Here is a 21,096-nt window from a genome sequence, read left to right as displayed (position 1 = left end):
AAACAATTACAATAGTAACATCAAAGATCACTTATCTCAGATCATCATAACAAATATAATAATAATGAAGTTTGAAACATTGTGAGAGTTACCAAAATGTGGCACAGAGACAAGAAGTGGGCAAATGCTGCTGGAGAATCGGCACTGATAGACTGCTTGATGCAGGGTTGCCACAAACCTTCAATTTGTAAAAAAAACGCAGCATCTGTGAAGCTCAATAAAGTGAAGCGCAATAAAACAAGGTGTATCTATAAAACAGGGGAGTGTATGAGAATGATATAGGCATGCTGAAAATAATGTTAAGTTGAAAATAACATCAAACTGTTCAAACTTCCTGCTTCACTTATTACAGTTAAGTAAAATCATATGAGACTATACTAAGAGATGGAAAAAGAAATGAAATCCTATAGAGTTTAATGTTCAATGGGTTCTATTTTCTGTAAAACTGTTTAAGTTCATAATAACTCCACTAAATTTGTTCACGCCAAACACCTAGGAGTTATCTTTGATTCATCCCTGTCCCTCATACTCTAAATCCAATCCCTCTGCAACTTCTGTAGACTTTACCTCCGAAATATCAATATATCCCAACTTTGTCCGTTTATCTCTACCTCCACTACTATCAACACTGTTTTACCCACCTTTATCTGGAGCAATACAACATTCTCCTAGCTAGTCTGTCAGCTGCCACTTTTGACCACCATCAATCCCAGTGACAGTGGTGTGGTGTCCGTTTTAAAACATAAATCAGATAATGTCGCTCTTCAGCTAAAACCTCTCCAATGGCTGCCCAGTTTATCTAGAAAGAATTCCAGACTCCTTACCCTAACCTACAATCCCCTCCCTGATGTGGCCCCTGGCTTCGACCCCACTATGCTCCAGCACCCTGCATTCTTTCTGTTCCTCCAACAGTCCAAGCTCATGCCTGCTTTTATGCCTTGTACTTTCTGTTTCTCTGCCTGGAATGCTTCCTTTGATCTTTGCATGGCTCGGTTCTTCTTGGCATTTGCATATCAGAACAAATGTCCTCTCCTTTGAGAGAGACACTTTCTGATCAACCAACACAGTTATATTCTCTGTCATATCACCCAATTCCATTTTTTAAACAGCACTTTTTACCACCTGGTATTTTCTTATGCATTTATTTATTTGGCTACTCCCTACTAGAATGTAAACTCCACGAGATTAAAGACATTATCTTATTCACTGCCATATTTGCAGTTCCTAAAACACTATCTGGAACATATCTGATTTGTGATAAATATTTCTAAATAAATGAATGAAAAAAGAGGATGAAAACAAATTCGTGTTTAATAATTTAACGAGATGTTCAGTGGTTAAGATTTGTTGCTCCAAGGGCACACGGTAAAGCTTACTCTCTGTGGATGGTTCAAAATAAGGAACAATCTAAATATATAGCAACTGGGATGTATATGTCTGTCCTCTTCCTCCCTGTCTCAGAAACATTAGAAATCACTTGTCCCTAACCTCTCAATTTTCAAAAGAGTAAACAAAGATATATAACAGGGGTCCCCAACCCCCAGGCTGCAGACTGGTACCGGTCCGCAGCCTGTTAGGAACCGGCCCGCACAGCAGGAGGTGAGTGGTGGGCGAGCAAGTGAAGCTTCATGTGCCGCTCCCCGTCGCTCCCCATTGCTCGCGTTATGGCCTGAACCATCCCCCCCGACCCCATCCGTGGAAAAATTGTCTTCCATGAAACCGGTCCCTGGTGCCATAAAGGTTGGGGACCGCTAATATATAGGATTAAATGATCACACAGCTAGTAAGTTGCAGAATTGGGACTGGACCCCGCCTCGCCTGAGTTCCGGTGTGGTGTTCTTTCCACACCTTTCTTATTACTAAAAATAAATATTTTGGTCATTACCAAATACTTGTTCTATTATGGCATAACAAAGCTTAAAAGGTAGGTCTTTCATGAAGAGAACTAATGAACTAAAGAAAGTTTTACTTATGAGTGTATGGTCTGCTATGGGTGAGAACTTAAAATTGTAAAACAAGAATAAATCACACATGTTCAATCCTCATGAAAAACTAACACTTAGCTAAAGTTGAATGATGACATCTAAAAGTTAGAGATGTATTGCAATACAGGTGCTAGAAGTAATTTGTAACATTGCAAAATGTCACAGATGATTAAATTTTAACATATTAGATTTTCAATTCACAGAAGGATTGTATATAGTAAATCAATTTCCACTTTAAGTAATAGAAGTTTAAAAAAGGCACAAGCCTATAGTTCTAGTAAGTTGAGTGAGATTTTTTTAAAACTTACGGTCAGAGTAGCAAAAACTTAACCTGGATATCTGAAAATCTTCAAAATTGATTTATAGAGTTAATACTATTTTAAAAGATTTCCAGATCACAGCATGCTTTCACATTTATATGTCAATCATTTTCACTGTACAAAAACCCTAAAACTTACAATTAATGGTTATAATGCCTCCAGATCACATGCGTTACAGGACAGGAGACTGTGATCCTTATATTCTCCAGCACAAATTCTTTTGAGTATAAAATGGAGGAGACAAAGGACTCACAAGCTATCAGAATATGACATGTGTGCATTTGCAAATCAAGCGGAGGTATTAGGTGACTATCACAGAGCTAGGACACTCAGGGAGCGTGAAAGACAGCAGATTATCCCTGCCCTCAAGAAATTTACAATCTTGTTGATGAGAAAAAAATTTACATCAAAACCCGCAATTGTATTGTACACACATATGCACAGAGGGTAAAATCATAGAAAGTAAATAAACTTTAAAGGTATCTCTTCCCTGATAAATATCAGCTTGTACTATTAGGCACTGTGAATAGGGTTTCTCAGCTTACATGTTTCACTTTTTGGAGTGCTCTCAGCTTTGATTCTGTAACACCTCAGAGATTCCAGAGGAGTGCTGAACCATGTGACAAAAGTCTTCAGGTGGACCTTGAAACAATCTTTAAAGAAATCTTTTTAGGTAGGCAGAACTTTTTATTTCGTTTGGTTTTTGTTTTTTTAATTCTGAAAGCACCAAGTTTATTTCCCAAGGGACACCTCTTTTCAGATGCAAATGTGACTATTTCCTAAACACTCTATTCAAATGTTAACATTATTCCTTTCTGAATGCTAATTAACAAAAAGAAGGAATGGTTCATACTTGGTTCTTGATTTTGAATCAGTGTGAAATATTGATGTGTCCCTCTTTGGACCAGATTTTTCTTCAAGGTATCTTTTCGTTGATTGTAAAATACATCATATACACAGAAGGCTGTACAGAATACATATGTGCAGTTTAAATAATAACTACCCACTGAATGCCCATGTAACTATCACTCAGGTTAAGAAATAAAATCCCAGGTGTTTTTTAATGCACTGTCACAGAAGGAAGGGAGCAGTTTACGATGAGACAGTCTAAATTTCCTTGTTGTTCCTTAATCAAAAATGAAAAATTTCCCTCATTTGTCTTTTGACATGTTAGTCCCAAATTTGGAAAAGGTCCTGAAGTAAACAAGTACAAACATCTTACTTCCTAACTCCTGAACTCAAATTAAATTCTTTACATAATAGTTCATGATGCTCCCTGGTGAAGGTATTCAAGGGAAAGAATTAATGAAGAAAGAAATATTTTAAACCTATGCTGTTGATGTTTTTATAATTATGACTTACTGTCCTGTATTGTTGCTATTTTTTTAAAAAAACCTCATGTGAAAAATTTGACAGGGAAGAATGATTAATAAGCCTAAATAAAACGTGGTCTCTAACGTGACTCTCAAGTGCAGTGGCCCGAAATACTGAAGAGTGCATTGAATGACTGATGTTTCCTCTTTTGCAAAAAAAAAATAATAATAATCCATTGTCTTCTGGGCTTATCACCTTATGTAGTATTTTGCATTTAGGTAAAATCCTTCATTCAACAAGTAGTTACTGAGTTCAATGCAGTACTAAGCACCATGAAGAGGTGAACAAAAGTAGAAAAACATAATCCCTGCCTTCAGGGGAGCTTAAAAACACTGGGGAAGATAAAGCATCCACTAATGAGGCAACTGAAAAAAGTACTTACAATCCATAAACAATTGTCTGAGAGTAAAGCACAGACTGAATATAGAAACTCAGGAAACTAAAGCAGTTTGTAAGGGTGTTGTTTTCAACTTAGAACACGTTTTACCCACAGAAGTGTTATAAATAAATGCTGATTGGGTTTATAGGTTTGCCAAAAGAAACTCATTTAATTTGGAATATAGGGAAATTTTCCCTGTATATTTGCCAGGAAAATACAGTAGAAAGCAAAAGTGCCGTAATACTATTAGACAAAAATTGGAAAACAAAAACGATTATGAAATAGGTTTATAAAATACATCTCGATATATTCTGAATGCTGAGGCTTGAGAAAGAGCGTGTTTAATTAAAGCAGGTAGATGAAGACTTCTGTGGAGATTCGGAAATGGATCCCTATCAAGAGCACTTGCAGTCCGTGACATATCTCTCTTTCAACTTCAAAATATATATTTTTCGGGCTTCCCTGGTGGCGCAGTGGTTGAGAATCTGCCTGCCAATGCAGGGGACACGGGTTCGAGCCCTGGTCTGGGAGGATCCCACATGCCGTGGAGCAACTGGGCCCGTGAGCCACAACTGCTGAGCCTGCGCGTCTGGAGCCTGTGCTCCGCAACAAGAGAGGCCGCGATAGTGAGAGGCCCGCGCACCGCGATGAAGAGTGGCCCCCACTTGCCGCAACTAGAGAAAGCCCTCGCACAGAAACGAAGACCCAACACAGCCATAAATAAATAAATAAATAAATAAATAAATAAATAAATAAATAAATAAAATTTAAGAAAAGAGAAAAAAATCTCTTTAAAAATATATATTTTTCACTTTCATTCACTCGTTCAACAAGTATTTATTGAGGATCTCCACTACATGTCAGGCACTGTTCTAGGCACTGGGAGTACATGGGGAGAGCGCATGCGGACCACACCAGAACACAGGGATCTTACCTTCTGGTGGGGGCTGGGAAGGAAAAACAATGATGTCAAGAAGGGATAAGCGCTTTTCCTTGCTTCGTGTTGACCATTACTCTATGTTTATGACCAATATTAATTTTATATTTACCACCCTCCATGATTGGGGTTGGAATGTCTCTTTGTTCTAAATGGAACTAAAGGAGGGTGGGGCAAATATAGGGCACAGACATTTCCTGAGCTTGCTGGCAACAACCGCAGGATGGGAAAGGGACGTATGTTGGAAAAGATGACCTCAGCTATGACCAATGAGAGAAAAAAATGGGCATGATTCCTTTGAGGAGGAAGGGTGTTACATCAGGCAGAAATCACCAAGCCTTGCCATCAGTCACGGAGAGCTTGGGCACTGTTAAAAGGAGGTAGTTTGCATTGGCCATTTAAACCTGTCTTGGCCATTTCTTTTCTCCTCTTTTTCTCCCTTCCTCCTTCCTTGTTTCCATTCCTTCCTCCCTCCCTCCCTCCCCCCCTCCCTCCCTCCTTCCTTCCCTTCCTTCCTTCTCTCCTTCCTTCCTTGAAGCAAACATATATTGGTGATTGCCAAGCACAATCCTAAGCATGAGGGATACAAAGAGGAATACGACACAGTCCTGGCCCTGGTCCTCAAGCAGTTTATAGCCTAAAACAGCGTTCCCAACTCAGGGATTAGTTATATCCAGGGGTAGTACTTTTAACTACTTAGCAACCCATGTAGCACAAGCTTACCAATGAGAATATATGCCAGTCAAGGTTCCAGAGTAGGGTTCTGGAAATCCACTGCTGTGCTAGTGGTTAACCTTGTAGTGGCTGCATAGTGGAGAGGAAGGAGGTCCTGAGGGAGGGGTTGGAGTAGCCAGGATAATTGGGTAGGTAACAGCACTTGGAGGGGGTTTGGTTTGTGGCAGTAACTATTTACCAAATGGTATAAAAGTATTAGTCATGTTAACAATGACTGTCATTTAATGATGATATGACTGTATCAATGGGTACCAATTAAATCCTTAGCTTTACCTACAGCCAACACTTGGGAAAAGAAGGCAGTGGTTGTAGTGAGATTATGTGAGTGAGGGAAGCTTTCCTGAGTGAGTCCTGAGCTTAGTCTTGAGAAAGAAGATCGGCATTAATTGGTGACTAGGAAGGGGAGGGCATTTAGACGTGAGAAATAGCCCAAGTAACAGTGGAAATGGATAAATCATATATATAGAATGCCATTAAAGAGACCGACTTAACTGGAAGTGTGGGCAGTGAGAATGTATTGTAACAGGATGAAGAGTGCATTTGGAAGAATGGGTTGTGTGTAGCAAGGGAGAGAGGGGGTTGGTTGTAGTGTCAATTGGGAAGAGGGAAACATACGCTAGGGTTACAAGTTTAGTTCCGATGTAGCAGGAAAAAAGGGCGGGGGGGGGGGCTACTCCGCTCGTCCTCGAGCAGTATGATGAAAGTGACATATGAGGAAAACCATTCTGCCGACTATATAGAGACTGAAGAAGGGTAAGGCCAGTTTAAGTGGCTACTTCAGCAACCCTGGGGAAGAGTTCATTAGGGCATGAACCAGTATGGTGACTACGGAAATGAAAGGAAGGGTTCAATCTGACAGATATTGCAAGACCATGTGAGGAACGGAGAAGGAGGAATCGATGATAAGCATAATATATTACATCTTAAATATGATAGCTGGTTTTCTAAACACCCAAAGGAAAATGTAAGTCTCTAATACTAATTCCTTTAAAATAGCAAATTTAGCCATAGAACGATCCTATCTAATTTACAAAATAAAGATCCTAACTCTTCACGATGAGGCAGTATGAATTGGTAATCTTTTGACACTAAGAACGAGGCTGCTGTATGATACCACAAGGAACAGCATTAGCTAATTTTTTTTTACTGTTCATTTATACTAACACAGAAAATGCATATAGTATGAAGTTGTTGACATTTATGTGAAATCTGCTAGATTTAATTGTTCTGATGTTCAGTTTACTTACTAAGTAACTTCCAAATGAAAGTTTTATCTTTTGAAGGTGGAAAGAAATGCTTGATTTTTAACTGAGTTAGTTTTCAATTGACTCCTGAGATAACAGGGAAGCTTTAGGAGCCTAATTAAACCTTGTATTTGCTCTAATTACTTTAGCCGCAGACTGCAAGGAAACAAAAGCAGCAAACAGACCTGTTCTGTGCGCAGCGGCCAGGCATTTGACGGTTGTTTTCTCCAGCAGAGATTTTGAGTAGCACAGAAGTAAAGCTGAGACGAAAAGCCATCATCTGCAAGCAGTGGCTGCAGCCACAAATCACAGGGCAGCCCCTTTTCCTGCACAGTGTAGAAAAAAACATCATTTATCGTGCATGATTTTATTTATGTCCTAACACAGAAAAAGCAATCATCATCACTAGCATCATTTTTTAATATCAAGGTAGCACCACATTTTTATCAACATAATTGGATGTTAGCTCACAAAAACTATAGAGTTAATACTTAAAGGACAATTTATATATTGGGCAAGAATAATAGTGTTTTTTATACTGGCTACTGTTTCCTCTCAGGCTTTATTCTCTTGAACAATGTCCATATTTAAAGTAATTTTCAAGCTAAGTAAATCCACACTTCTATTGTTCATTTTGATTTCAGTACAAGTGGAATTTAGAAGACTGATGATCATCTGTATGAGGAAAAAAGCAGATGAGTTTTTATTACTACTGACTACTCAATTCAGTCAAACAACTGCTTTCTTAAAACAGGATTCACAGGAGATTCCTTTTAAAGGCAAACTGCATTAAAGGAATATCTCTTCATTAGATAGAAACTGTTTTAAAGGTACTGTGGCTGTATTTATCCATTGATCTTAGTTTCTAGGTGTAAAATACCAGCTGAAATGCTTGAGTTTCCTCCCTTCAGCTAAAGTGGTAAACAATTTAAAAATATTGTAGATTTCATTACTCCTTATCTGCTGTTTTAAAAATCTGTGCTTGAGATTCTTGGTTCAGAGTCCAAACTTTACAGAAATTATGACAACTTGAGCTTTCTGGGGTAACTTGTCCTAAATATAAAAACAAAAAATTAAGAGACAAGAATCTACAACCAAAGGAGAGTAGAACATTAAAAGCAACCATCTGGTGAGTTCAGGCCAAATACAAAGTCTCTCCTTTTTGCCTGAACCATCTAGACGTCTGTACCACCCCTCTGCTTTATTTTGCCTATGGAAACCTGACCTAAACTAAACAACTATTCTATATCATTAAGTTGTCCAGGAAGATGAAAGTTTAAATATATGTCAGACAAGCTACAGCATCTGGTGCAATTGAGTAATGATCGTCTCCTCCAGAGAGCTTCAGTGTTGGAACAACTTTTAGAACTGATGAGGAGATTTGGTTAACCTATGTAAAGAAAATAACGTTCTTCTAGCCACACATTCTCCCTGTTCACAAATACTAATATTGACCGTATCCTCCCCCATCCTAGAAAACACAGCAAGTGAAATCCCTCTATGAAACATTTCACTCTCTCTAATTCCTTTCTGTTGCAGCCAAATAATATACTTTGGATACAAATAATCAACATTGTTAATCTTTCACTGTAGTTGTTTAAAATTATTTTCATGCTTGTTTTTTTTTTTTGTTTCGTTTAACACATTGATTAGTCCTAGGGGTTCCCCCACTAGAGTAGAAAATAATGTCTTACAAACTATTGTTTAAGAGTGCTACCTAACATTTAAGAAGTATAGATGCTCTCTTATAATTTGTTGATATGAGAACAAACTTAGTTCTCTCTTTAAAACAGCAGGTAAGTTTAGATATGTGAGTTTGTTTAAAAGAAGGTTAGAAGTGATCATAGTAACATTTGTGTGTGTCAGTATCTCCCTTCTAAACTACACTACAAACCTCCTTGTGCCAAATTTACACACCTTTCAAAACAGAAGAGAATCTAGCTCAAAAGTGATATTTTTCATCAATAGACTAGGAAAAAACTTGCAACAAATATGACAAGGTTTTAATATCTTCATTATGTAAACAAGTCACACATAATAAGACAAAAAAAAAAAAAAACCACTAAGAACCCAAAAGGTAAGGCAAAGGACACAAAAGGACACTTTATAGAAGATAACACTATTGTCCGCAAATATATGTAAAAGTTTTTTTTTTCTAATCTCACTAGTAAAAAAAAAAAAAAGGAAATTAAAAAAACAGTGGAATACCATTTCACCCATCTTACCAGTGATTTAAAAAAAAATAACAATATACAATTCTGGCAATCAGTGTGGTGACAGGGTAAACTGCTAAAATGTTTTTGAAAAATAATGCATCAGATAGAAGTTCATATATTTTAACCCAGTAATTCCACTCCTCGGTTTCTACCCCAGGAGAATAATTCTCAACATTAAAAAAAAAAAATCTATAGGTCCAAGATGTTCATTGCAGCATTATTTATAAAATTAAAAAAATGAAAACAACCTAAACACCTCGAACAGAGGGATGACTAAGTACAATAATATACAGCTGCCTAGAATAGTTTGCTGCATTTTAAATAATGTTTAGGTTGATCTATAATAATATGGGCAAATGTTATCATGTATGCTAAGTGAAAAGAACAAGATAAAATATTATATACATTGTAAGCCTACCACTCTATGATAAAATTCTATAAAGACATGAGGATTTTGAAATCTATTATTCTCAGTATTTTCAAAATTTTATTCAACATGCAGTTTGTTTTTCCATACATTTTTAAATGTCATGTTCTTACTCAAAGCACTTTCAAATGCATTGCCTTGTTTTCAAAACATTTCTATCTAAAGCAAAACCCAGTGCTTGGAAAGGCTTATGAAACATTATAACATCTATCATAAAAATCTCAAATGATTTTAATCATTTTCATTTTGGTTATAGGAGTAGGGAATCTTCTACATATGTGACCAAGCAGCTGAAACGTGGGTAGCAGCTCCAGTCAGAGCTCTGTCAGCATCCACACTCCTTCTACCTCTAGCCCCTTTCAGAAATCACGGCTGCTCCTAGCACCTGTGAATATACTGTGTTTATAAACCGGTGGCAGCAGAGGGAATGATAATGGTTGTTTCTAATATTTTGGAGAGAACCAAAACCAATTTCTTTTCTCCCAAAATGGGAACATCAAAAAGGAGTCATTCATCCAATGTGTTTATTCTGTTACTAACAGAGAACAAATTCTTAAGAGGGCAGGGTTGGGGGTTATTTTTATGATGTATACATTGCTTGGTTTACTGTTAGATTTTATAAATAATACGCTTTGCAGCATCTACCCAAGGGCAAAGGTGAACTGACATTCCATTCTTTTAGAAATACCACGTCCCACCCTCCCCCTCCAAAATCCCTCTTTGCAATTGTGGTCACCCCTTTAGCATTTTAATGTAACATGGACCCATCTCCACAGTTAGGAAGCTGAAATCCTAGTAGAAGAGAGGGAGAGAGAGAGAGAGAGAGAGAGAGGAATTTAGAAACACTTCAGGTTGCACTTACACTCCAGCAGTTTTTCCAGAAACAGAGGAGGCAGTAGTTCTTATTTTTGAGGCGTCAAGTTGTAGACTGAGATTCAGCAAAAATCTTCTTTTCTTGACGCAAGGGATGTGAAATATATTCTAGGATATGTGTTCAGTATGATCCTTTGTTCTAGGTATGAGCTTTTCTTTTTCTAAAGTTTTTCGGTCTCGATCAAGGAAAGGGAAACTTAAAATTATTTTGAAATTCTCTTAAAGGCGCCTTTCAAAGCATCTCCCACGGGAAAATATCACGACAGCTCAACACTGGTGTATTTGAGTAAGAATCGAGTCCTTTTTTTTTTTTTTTTTCGTCATGGCTGTATACTTTGCAGGCCTCCAAATTTGTGCTTTCATAGTCAGCATTAATCTAATAGCCAAAAACACCATCTTTAGCCAACCTGCGTCTCGTGGGCCACAGACGCGCCCTGATGAAAGATTAGGTTCATCTTTGAACGCATCGCTGTTATTTGTGTGCCTCAGACTCGCGGGCTTTTGTCAGGGCTGGAGCGAGCTCGCGAGTGCCTGCAGCGCAGTGGGCGGCAGGTCTGAGTGCCCTGGTGGTTAACACGTTTCCAGGGGGTGCCCACGCTTTCTCCCGAGACTCTCGGCTCGCCGTGCGCGGCAGCAACTAGTGGACCAAACTGTGACAGAAAGAGAGGATTTATGTGTGGGACGGGAAGAAAAAGAGAGGGCGCCCGGCTCGGTCCCGGGACACCGTGGCTTCGGGATTTGCACAAGTTTATCACTACCATTAACAGCTACTCGCAGAGGGTTGTTTACCGCCGAACGCGCGACAACCAGACAGCGGAGCCCACCCCGGGACCCAAGCCACTCCTCCTCGCCCCTCAGCTCCCTTCCTGCCCCCCAAACTAATTAATTCGAGGCCGCCTCCCTGCCAGACACTCCCATTGGCTCCCTTCCCATCCAATGAAAACCTTGCAACAGTTTCACCTGGCTCCGGCTTCCCAAACAAACAAACCATCCCGGGACCTTGCCAGCTCTTCTCCCCTGCGCCGCCCGAGACAGTTGCGCTCAGCCTCCTCCCGCCACTTCTCGCCCCCTCCAGCCAATCATGCCCTTGCCCCCCGTCGCGGGCCGCTCTCTCTTCCGCCTCTCTCGAACTTCTCCCGCCAACCCCCGCCCACCACGCTCGTGCCTCCGTGGACTCCTCGTGAGCACCTGCGTGGCCAGAGAGCCCCTCCTCCTCCCGCCGGTCCTCCCGAGGCCCAGAGGCCGGAAGATTCTCCAAGAGGGTCTAGGCGGGATAGGAGGTGGCCCCGCCTCTCGGGCCCACCGCCCCCTCCCTCGCACCCCTCTTCTGGCGGCCGCTTGCGCCCCTCTACTGCGTCGGTAGCCGGAGCCACAGCGGCCGCCGCGTGAGGCAGCGGTCACGTGTTGTTTTGCCCGCCGCCGCGCGCTTGGAGTGGAGTGGGCGGGGGCGCGGGCCGAGACGGGAGGGGGCTGGGGCGGGCGGGCGGACGGGGGTAGACGGCCTCTTCCCCCAACCCTCCCTTCCCCGAGCCCCCCCCCCCCCTCCGCCCGCTCACCTTAAAACCATCGTGCATCACCATGGCGAGTTGCTCCTTCGCTCGCGACCAAGCGACAAGGAGACGGCGAGCTGCAGTAGCGGCAACAGCGGCAGCTGTAGCTGAGGTGGCGACCACCCCACTTCTTTCCTCGGGAACCCCGACCGCACTCATTGGGACCGGGTCGTCTTGTCCGGGAGCCATGTGGCTCTCCACGGCCACTGGCTCCCGGTCAGACTCCGAGTCCGATGAGGAGGACCTCCCCGTCGGGGACGAAGTCTGCAAACGCGGCTACCTGCGGAAGCAGAAGCATGGCCACAGGCGCTACTTCGTGCTCAAACTGGAGACCGCCGACGCCCCAGCTCGGCTGGAATACTACGAAAATGCCAGGAAGTTCCGGCACAGTGTCCGCGCCGCGGCGGCTGCAGCAGCGGCGGCTGCCTCTGGCGCCGCGGTCCCCGCGCTCATCCCACCGCGGCGCGTTATCACCCTGTACCAGTGCTTCTCGGTGAGCCAGCGAGCCGACGCGAGGTACCGACACCTCATCGCTCTTTTCACCCAGGACGAGTACTTCGCGATGGTGGCCGAGAACGAGTCGGAGCAAGAGAGCTGGTACTTGCTGCTCAGCCGCCTCATCCTCGAGAGCAAGCGCCGCCGCTGCGGCACGCCCGGCGCGCAGCCGGATGGAGAGCCAGCCGCACTGGCGGCTGCAGCGGCGGCGGAGCCACCCTTCTACAAAGATGTGTGGCAGGTAATAGTGAAACCCAGGGGGCTGGGGCACAGAAAAGAGCTGAGCGGCGTGTTCCGGCTCTGTCTTACCGACGAGGAGGTTGTGTTTGTGAGGCTAAATACCGAAGTGGCCAGCGTGGTCGTCCAGCTCCTGAGCATCCGGCGCTGCGGGCACTCGGAGCAGTATTTCTTCTTGGAAGTCGGCAGGTCCACCGTCATCGGTCCGGGGGAGCTCTGGATGCAGGTCGATGACTGTGTGGTGGCCCAAAACATGCACGAGCTGTTTTTGGAGAAGATGAGAGCCTTGTGTGCAGACGAATACAGAGCCCGCTGCCGCAGCTACAGCATCAGTATCGGCGCCCACCTGTTAACCCTGCTGTCCACTAGGAGGCACCTGGACATGCTGCCGCTCGAGCCCGGCGGCTGGCTCAGAAGGTCCCGCTTTGAGCAGTTTTGCCACCTCAGGGCCATCGGTGACGGGGAAGACGAGATGCTCCTCGCCAGGCGCTACATAACACCCAGTGAGCCTGTGCCCACCTCCAGGCGAGGAAGACTGCACCTGCCCAGAGCGCGGAGATCCAGGAGAGCGATTTCAGTGCCAGCCAGCTTTTTTCGCCGCGTAGCACCCAGCCCCGTGCGCGGCCCGCACCCTGCAGAAGCCCCCAACGAGGGAGCTTGCCTGTCTTCTGAAGCACCTGGTTCCGGCTCTGGCAACTCTGGGGAAGAAGGCAACCCTCAGGGCAAAGAGGATCAGGAAGGAAACGGAGGCGACTATATGCCCATGAACAACTGGGGCTCCGGAAACAGCCGGGGCTCCGGAGGTGGCCAGGGCTCAAGTGGCCAAGGCTCCAGTAGCCAGAGCTCTGGAGGAAGCCAGTGCTCGGGCAGGGGGCACGGCTCCGGAGGTGGCCAGGGCTCAAGTGGCAGCCAGGGCTCAAGTGGCCAGGGCTCCGGGGGCCAGGGTGCAGGAGGAAACCAGTGCTCAGGAGATGGCCAGGGCACCTCAGGTGGGCATGGCTCAGGCAGTGGCCAGGGAGCTGGAGGTGGGCACGGCTCAGGCCGTGGCCAAGGACCCGGAGATGGCCATGGCTCAGGCAGGGGCAAGAACTCTGGAGGGGGCAAAGGCTCAGGAAGTGGGAAAGGCTCCGAAGGCAATGGTGATCGTGGGAAATCTCTGAAGAAAAGATCCTACTTTGGCAGATTAACTCAAAGCAAGCAACAGCAAATGCCACCACCTCCACCACCTCCACCTCCACCCCCGCCAGCTGCAGCAACTGGTGGAAAAGGAAAGTCTGGGGGAAGGTTCCGACTTTATTTTTGTGCTGACAGAGGAGCCACAAAAGAACACAAAGAAGCCAAAGAGGTTAAAGACACAGAGACCCCAGAAGGTGCAGCTCGGGGTCCCCACGGAGCCAGAGCTTTTGATGAAGATGAGGATGACCCATACGTGCCAATGAGGCCAGGGGGGGCTGCCCGTCTCTCAGGCTCCAGTGATTACATGCCAATGGCTCCCCAAAATGTCTCTGTGTCAAAAAAGCGCCACTCTCGATCACCTTTCGAAGATTCAAGAGGGTACATGATGATGTTTCCCAGAGTGAGCCCACCACCTGCACCAAGTCCTCCAGAAGCACCTGATCCTGACAAAGAGGATGACTCAAAGGACAATGACAGTGACAGTGACTACATGTTTATGGCTCCTGGAGCTGGTGCAATTCCAAAAAACCCCAGAAATCCTCAGGGAGGCTCTTCCTCCAAAAGTTGGAGCTCCTACTTCTCTCTGCCACATGCTTTTCGGAGCTCCCCGTTGGGGCAGAGTGACCACAGTGAGTATGTACCAATGTTACCTGGAAAATTCCTGGGGAAGGGCCTAGACAAAGAAGCCTCATCTAACAGAGGCCCCAAAGAGGTAACTTCAAAGCCTTCAGTTGAGGGGTCATTCTCAAAGCCTAGAGATGAGGGATCACCTCCCAAGCGTTCAGGGGATGGGCCCCCCAAGAACAAGACTAAGAGACCTAATCGACTTTCTTTTATTACAAAAGGAAATAAAATCAAGCCAAAACCACAAAAGCCCACACATGAGCGGAAAGAAGCCGACAGCGCTCGTGGCTACATCAACATTGACTTCCCTAAAAGAGGTAGCAATATGCCAGCTCCCTGTATTCAGAGACTGCCAGGTTTGTGGGGCATAATTGCCGACCCCAGACAGTTCGCCTTTTCGAATTACGTGAATGTTGAGTTCGGAGTGCCATTTCCAAATCCAGCAAACGACCTCTCAGATCTTTTAAGAGCTATTCCAGGTGCCAACCCCTTCTCTCTGGACGGTGCTAGGTGGCCACTTCCGCCTCTTCCTCCCAGTGCTACAGGTAACAGTGCTAATGAGGAAGAAGGTGACTACATTGAAGTGATTTTCAACCCAGCAATGACCCCGGCCGTGCCTTTTTCTGACAGTGCCATTCGCTACGATGCTGAAACGGGGCGCATCTACGTGGTCGACCCATTTTCTGAGTGCTGTATGGACATTTCTCTCTCCCCCAGCCGCTGCTCTGAACCACCACCTGTAGGGAGGCTGCTGCTGGAAGAAGAGCTCGAGAGTAGACGCCCACAAAGCCGTCCGCAAAGTTTCTTTGCAGCTGCCAGAGCCGCCGTCTCTGCTTTCCCGACCGACAGCCTCGAGAGAGACCTCTCCGCCTCTTTAGCCGCGGCCGCGGCAGCCGCGCCAACCTTAGCCGTGAGCCGGGCTTTAGCCGCCGCCTCCGCCCTGGTCGCTGCCCCGGGCATCGGCGCAGCCGCCGCGGACCTCGAGGCCGCCGCGGGATCTGACTCCGCCTCCGTCCGCTGGTTCCAACCTGCTGCTAATGCTGCTGGTGCCGAAGCGGTAAGAGGCGCCCAAGACGTTGCGGGTGGCTCGAACCCCAGAGCGCAGAACCCATCGGCAGACCTTGCCGCAGGTAACAACAGAGCCGGCGGGGCTGCCGCTGCAGCCGCCGCTCCCCCTCCATCACCTGGCCGCGGCCGGGCGCCGAGACCCCCGGAGCAAGAAGATTCTGACGACGACGACGACACGTACGTGAGAATGGACTTTGCCAGGCCTGACAACGAGAAGTTCGACTCTCCCCAAAGAGGTTGGTAAGTTTAGAATTCATTTCCCTGAAGTTAATGGTTATTGCTTAATGAATCGATCGATGCACTACTCTGTCTACAGTGTTAGGAAAATGTGAGCTAATATTTCATTCACTGGTGCTTATTTAGAATGGAAAGTAGAATTCAGTTTTAATCACGCAATACCTTGTGATCGTTGCAAAAACTTGTTTTAATCTAATGATAAGCTTCTTTACCTGGAAAGAACCGATTATCATTCAAACATTGGTTCTACTTTTTAGGAGTGGTTCAAACTTAAGGATATGCAGCATGAGGATGCTTTCAGATATCCTTCCCTAACGCTTAGTGATTTAACACAAACAGGACGTCGTAAATTGAATCCCATCAACTCATTTTCAAATCAACAAGTAAAAGCTGCTTTTCTACAAATGACCATATTTAATTGCAGGAAATTTAATAAGAGCACCGAATACTGAGGAGTAATAATCAACTGTTAACCTTTGGGGGTTGATGACATTCTCCTTCTGAAAGTTACTTTTTTAAAAAGCAGTCATTGTTATGCTGGTTTGCTGTGATTTACCAAGAAAGTTAAATCTCAACTGTTAGCATGAAGGTCTGGAGGGAACAAAAGGTAAATAATCCAGAACAACAGGTGATTGAAAGAAGAGGGTATTTGGCTCTGGAATGTGTTTTTGTGTTGATTTGTTTAGTTTTTACACAGGATAAATTGCCAGAAACCTTGAGCATTCCTTTTCTATGTCACTAATAGTGACAGGCAAGTCACCTCTGCTGTGCCTCATTTTCTTCATGTAACTCCCCCCAAAGAGGGTATGGTGACAACACTATAATGGGTATGAATATTGCTTGAAAGGTTTAAAAAGCATTTAAAACATCTAATTGGTGTGTCTTCTGGGCAATTCAGTAAGCAAGATAATAAGGGCTGGAGGAAGACCTGACCCCAGGGGCAGCCTACCCTGGAAGAGTGGAAGTGTTTTTTAAAGGGTTACTTTTCCAAAGGAAGAAATAAGAAAGAATAGGATCTTGGAAATAAGACTTCAAGTAAATCTGCTGTGTACATCGTGCAATGTTGTTATCAGGCTGTCTGGAGACATTCTCAAGAAATGATTTTGGAAGATGATGTCTCCATAGTCTCAACTGCCTTCCCTCTTTACCAGAATGTGCTTCTTTTCCAGGGAAGAGAAGGGATGGACCCCAGCAGTTTTCATTCCAGTAGTCAGTTTAGTGAAGATTTTTGCTTTGCTTGCTTTGTGGAATGCTTTTGTGATTGGATCTCTGCCCACTGTGCTTGATCAGGCAGAACAAGTTGGGGACTGATCACAGCAGTCACCTAACAAGCTCCCTATTTAGTGCAGGTGTAGGCCCCCTCCCCTTTCTCCCCCTGCTTTAGAAAACTTGCCATACAAAAACTCACGTTTGCAGCACGGACACATTAAAGAGTGATCATTAAAACGACAAAAGGATGCTTTGGCTTGCCAAAGGATTCAATTCAGATCTCCTTTAAATTGTGAGCTCCCCCCAACACACACACACACACACACACACGTACACGTGCAGGCACACACACACAATCACCACTACTACTAGAACCATGCACTTAAAATATACAGATCTATTTCCAAGAATTTAATTCATAACCAGCTTTTCAAGAACAGATCTGTTTTATTCTGTAAAGTACACCTGGAAATTGGTCTTAGGCTACTGTTTGCACCTAACTGCTGAAGACCCCATTTATGATGTTGATGTGGGTGTTCCATAGCTGTCTATGTCCCTGTGGTACTTTGGAAAGGACACGTTTTCATAGAGGTTTGTCTATACTTTCCACTACTCTTTGTTTAAGCAAAGATGAAAATTTCTTGTTCCTTAAATAAACCCTGTCTTCGCAAATATTATCTAGATCCTAAAATAATCAACATTATCTTAGCATAAGTTACTGATTTATGAATAACTTCAAATGACTTCGTAACTATTCCTGAGGCTTAATGTTCTCTAAATGTGTTGTTCATTGAGGAAATTCCTAACTTTATTGAGTAACTACAGCAAGGAGGCTGTATCTCACAGGGAGGTAGGTGGTTAGGTTAAAACAAGAGAGTGAATGTGGAAGTACTTTGGACCTTTAAAGCACTTTACAAGTAGTGTAAGATATTTTAATTTTGTCATTGGATTAACAAACATTGACGTTTCAACAATTTCAACAGATGACTTAGTTTCTTGCCAAAATGATTGGTCCTGAGACTGATTAAAGCACGTGATTTGCTGAGATATATAAATGGGAGGATATATAGAAAGAAATCATTGCAGGAAATTACTTTCGCTACCATCTTAATGTAAATTGATACGGTAGAATGTTGTCCGTGAAGGGTTAAGAACAAGCTGGCTAATTCTGATTCTATAAAGCTATAGAATAATTTTCACCCATTTCTGATCTCTCTTCACCTTCTTATCTAACATTAAAAAAAAGATCATCTTAGAAAATAACAAATATGCTTTGACAAAGGAGCAAAGGCACAGTCTTCATTAGGAGTTAGATATCCCCCGGAGTAATTTTAATTTATGGCAAATGCTTAGAACAGTTCCTGGCACATAGTAAGTGTTATACATGAATTATTATACTACTATTACCATTGTTGTGACTGTTGTTATTATTATCACCTTTAGAAACACAAAGCTAAATTAAAGTTCTGTGTCCCCAAATCCCACTTTTCAGTTAGTCATTACTTTCACTTAAAATGGTTTACATGCTTGTTCAGAGTTGAGACCTTTATAGTTCGGATCTGTTTATAACTTAAGCGAAATGAAGGGAGCCCGTAAGGCAGTGAGACAACTTTTTGCATATAACACAAAATTAATATATAATCTCATTTACCTACAAGTCACATTGCATATAAGTAAGTACTTCAAAGCCATTTGTTCAAGTCAGTTAGAAAGAAGCACACAGAAATATAACCTGGACTTGACTTTTTTATAAATGAAATAATTTAAGAAGTGTGAAGTCTTCAGATTTTAAACACATGGGTTACAAGTGTTAGCATTTAGGAGGAGAATGCAGTTTCTTATATGGTTTATTGTGACTCCTGACCCACGAATGCATTTTTGCCTCTTTTACTGCTGTATCTGATATAGAATTCATAGTTTGAAATGACTTAAGGTTAAAAAAATTCACTGATTTTTCCATTCCAGAGATGGGAAGATAAGAGCAGCTCTAAGAGAGGTGAGAGAATTGGCCAGCCAAATTAGTAAAGTTATAACAGCACCTGGTATGAAAAAGCAAAAAAAAAAAAAAAAAAATCTGTAGTAATTACCTTTTGAAATTTTAGACACTGTTATTAACATGAAGGAGGTATAAACTTCTTTTCAGTGTAGTACTGCCAGATCCTCTTGCTATAAATTATAGGTGCTTGAGAGCAAAGTTTTTGTTGTATTGGACTTATTTGTTATACGTTACTGGAATAAAATCTCCATATAGCAGAGATATGTCAGTCACCATGGATGGGTCACTTATTTTAGGCAACATTCATCCCCACCTAAAAAGAACTGGACAGTCATTTGGAGCAGAGCTAGTTGACCTATAACAGTTAAAGATTTCATTCAATTAAAGTTAACTAAAGTTACTGGCAATCATTATCGATGTGCATTCATTCCATTTTTAAGAGTGATGCTTCCCAGGTAAATATTTTGGCCATTCACTAGCAAAAGACCTTCAAACAAGGACTAGGAGTTGAATATCGCACACGCATCAAAACTCGAATAAGATCTCTTGCTTTCTTTTCCTCTCCCTAATTACCAAATATGAACCAAAACACTCCAGTCATTGGCAGGGAATTGTTTGGGGAACAAACTCGGGCTTCTTCGAGTGACCCCCCCCCCCCACAAGTCTTCATGTTGGAATAGATGAGGATAACCGGTGTAGGGAGAAATCAGGACTATTGTGTGTGATTCAAAAGGGATCGTTGTTGAATTGTCAGCTTGCTGATGGAGGAAATGCCTTACAGTTGCCTACTGCCTTATAATTTGCAAAGCATATATACATTCATTATTTTACTGGGGGACAGTAGGTACTGGAACTGAAGCTGGTGTTAAGAATTTTCCCCTGGTCAAAGAGGCAAGTGGCAGAGCAGAAAATCAAACCCATACATCTGATTTAAAGTCCAGGGCTCCACCCAGCACACCACACTGCCCTTTCATCAGATGTCCAATATGTTATTTTCCTGTTTATGAAAGATTATTATATAGGCAAGGATTGGGAAGATTTAAAGGCTTCTTGAATTTGATAGTATCCAATTTCGTTGTAAGTAATTCATTCGGAGTGTTATAACTGTGAGCCATCCACCAGAGCTTGGGTCATTTTCATTACATTGAACTGTTTGCCATAGCTTTAGAATAAAAGAATTTGACCTGTACTGGAATCGAAGGCTTTCAATCTGGGGGAGGAGTTTGCTCATCTTTGCCTCCCAAACACGAATAGTGTGTGTATCTACTTGGATCCCACGGAAACACTGAAAGGAATGAAAGGGGTGCATTCAGTAAACTTCCAGGAATGGTCCTTTCCTTAACTGAAGTCACCTATGTGTGGCTTTCCGAATAATCCGTTGACATTTGCCAGTTATGGCCAAAAGTCTTTCAATTCCATTTTTTCCATATGTATAAAATCTGATATTTTAATCTGCACCATCATGGTGGGAAAAACAGAATAAAATGAGACAGGTGGAAGCAAAAGCACTGGAGAAAGGGATGCTCTTCATTTGTTTAAAAAGCAAATTTGCTTTTGGCAGTCAGGAAAGTAGACTTTAGAAGCCTTGAAAATCAAATCCTCTCCTTGGGACAAAAAAATCCGTTTTTAAAATTAAATTCATTTTGTTTAGCACCTTTTTGAAAATGCTTTAAGACTATGTAAAAATAGCTCAAGTAGCTCGGACATTTTATTGGCAGTATTGGAAAATAGCTTTTGTCAAATGCTTAATTAAAGCCTGCAGTATGTCTTGTCTCAGAGATGCTGCCAGGCTCAAAGATGGTGAGGATCATTTACTGGAAAGCACTGCTTGGTCCTGAGTGAGAAATGAGAGATGAAAAAGGCTACCTTTTATAGTAATGAAATGAATACATTACAGCACACTCAGTTTTTACCACAACTATTAGATTGCTAATTTTAAAGCTATTGATAAAATTGCCCAGATAATGCACTCACCATATGAAATTAAAGTACATTCTCTAGCAATTCTGCATTG

General features: G+C 43.0%; 1 protein-coding gene across 1 annotated transcript; it reads left to right on the top strand.

Annotated features, from left to right (window-relative positions):
• The first annotated feature begins 12,068 nt into the window (after positions 1-12,068).
• IRS4 (insulin receptor substrate 4) lies at positions 12,069-15,884 on the top strand. The gene has a single exon (XM_068532743.1). It carries the CDS (start codon positions 12,069-12,071, stop codon positions 15,882-15,884), a length of 3,816 nt encoding a protein of 1,271 aa, XP_068388844.1.
• The last annotated feature ends 5,212 nt before the right edge of the window (positions 15,885-21,096 follow it).

The sequence above is a fragment of the Eschrichtius robustus genome, chromosome X (assembly GCF_028021215.1).
Source record: "Eschrichtius robustus isolate mEscRob2 chromosome X, mEscRob2.pri, whole genome shotgun sequence".
NCBI classification, from domain to species: Eukaryota; Metazoa; Chordata; class Mammalia; order Artiodactyla; family Eschrichtiidae; genus Eschrichtius; species Eschrichtius robustus.
Note: the sequence above shows the minus strand (reverse complement) of the source record. Positions and strands in the feature narration are given on the sequence as shown.

What these genes read in the sequence shown, in the direction of transcription:
- IRS4 (XM_068532743.1), top strand. Translation starts at nt 12,069, where the DNA reads ATGGCGAGTTGCTCCTTCGCTCGCGACCAAGCGACAAGGAGACGGCGA.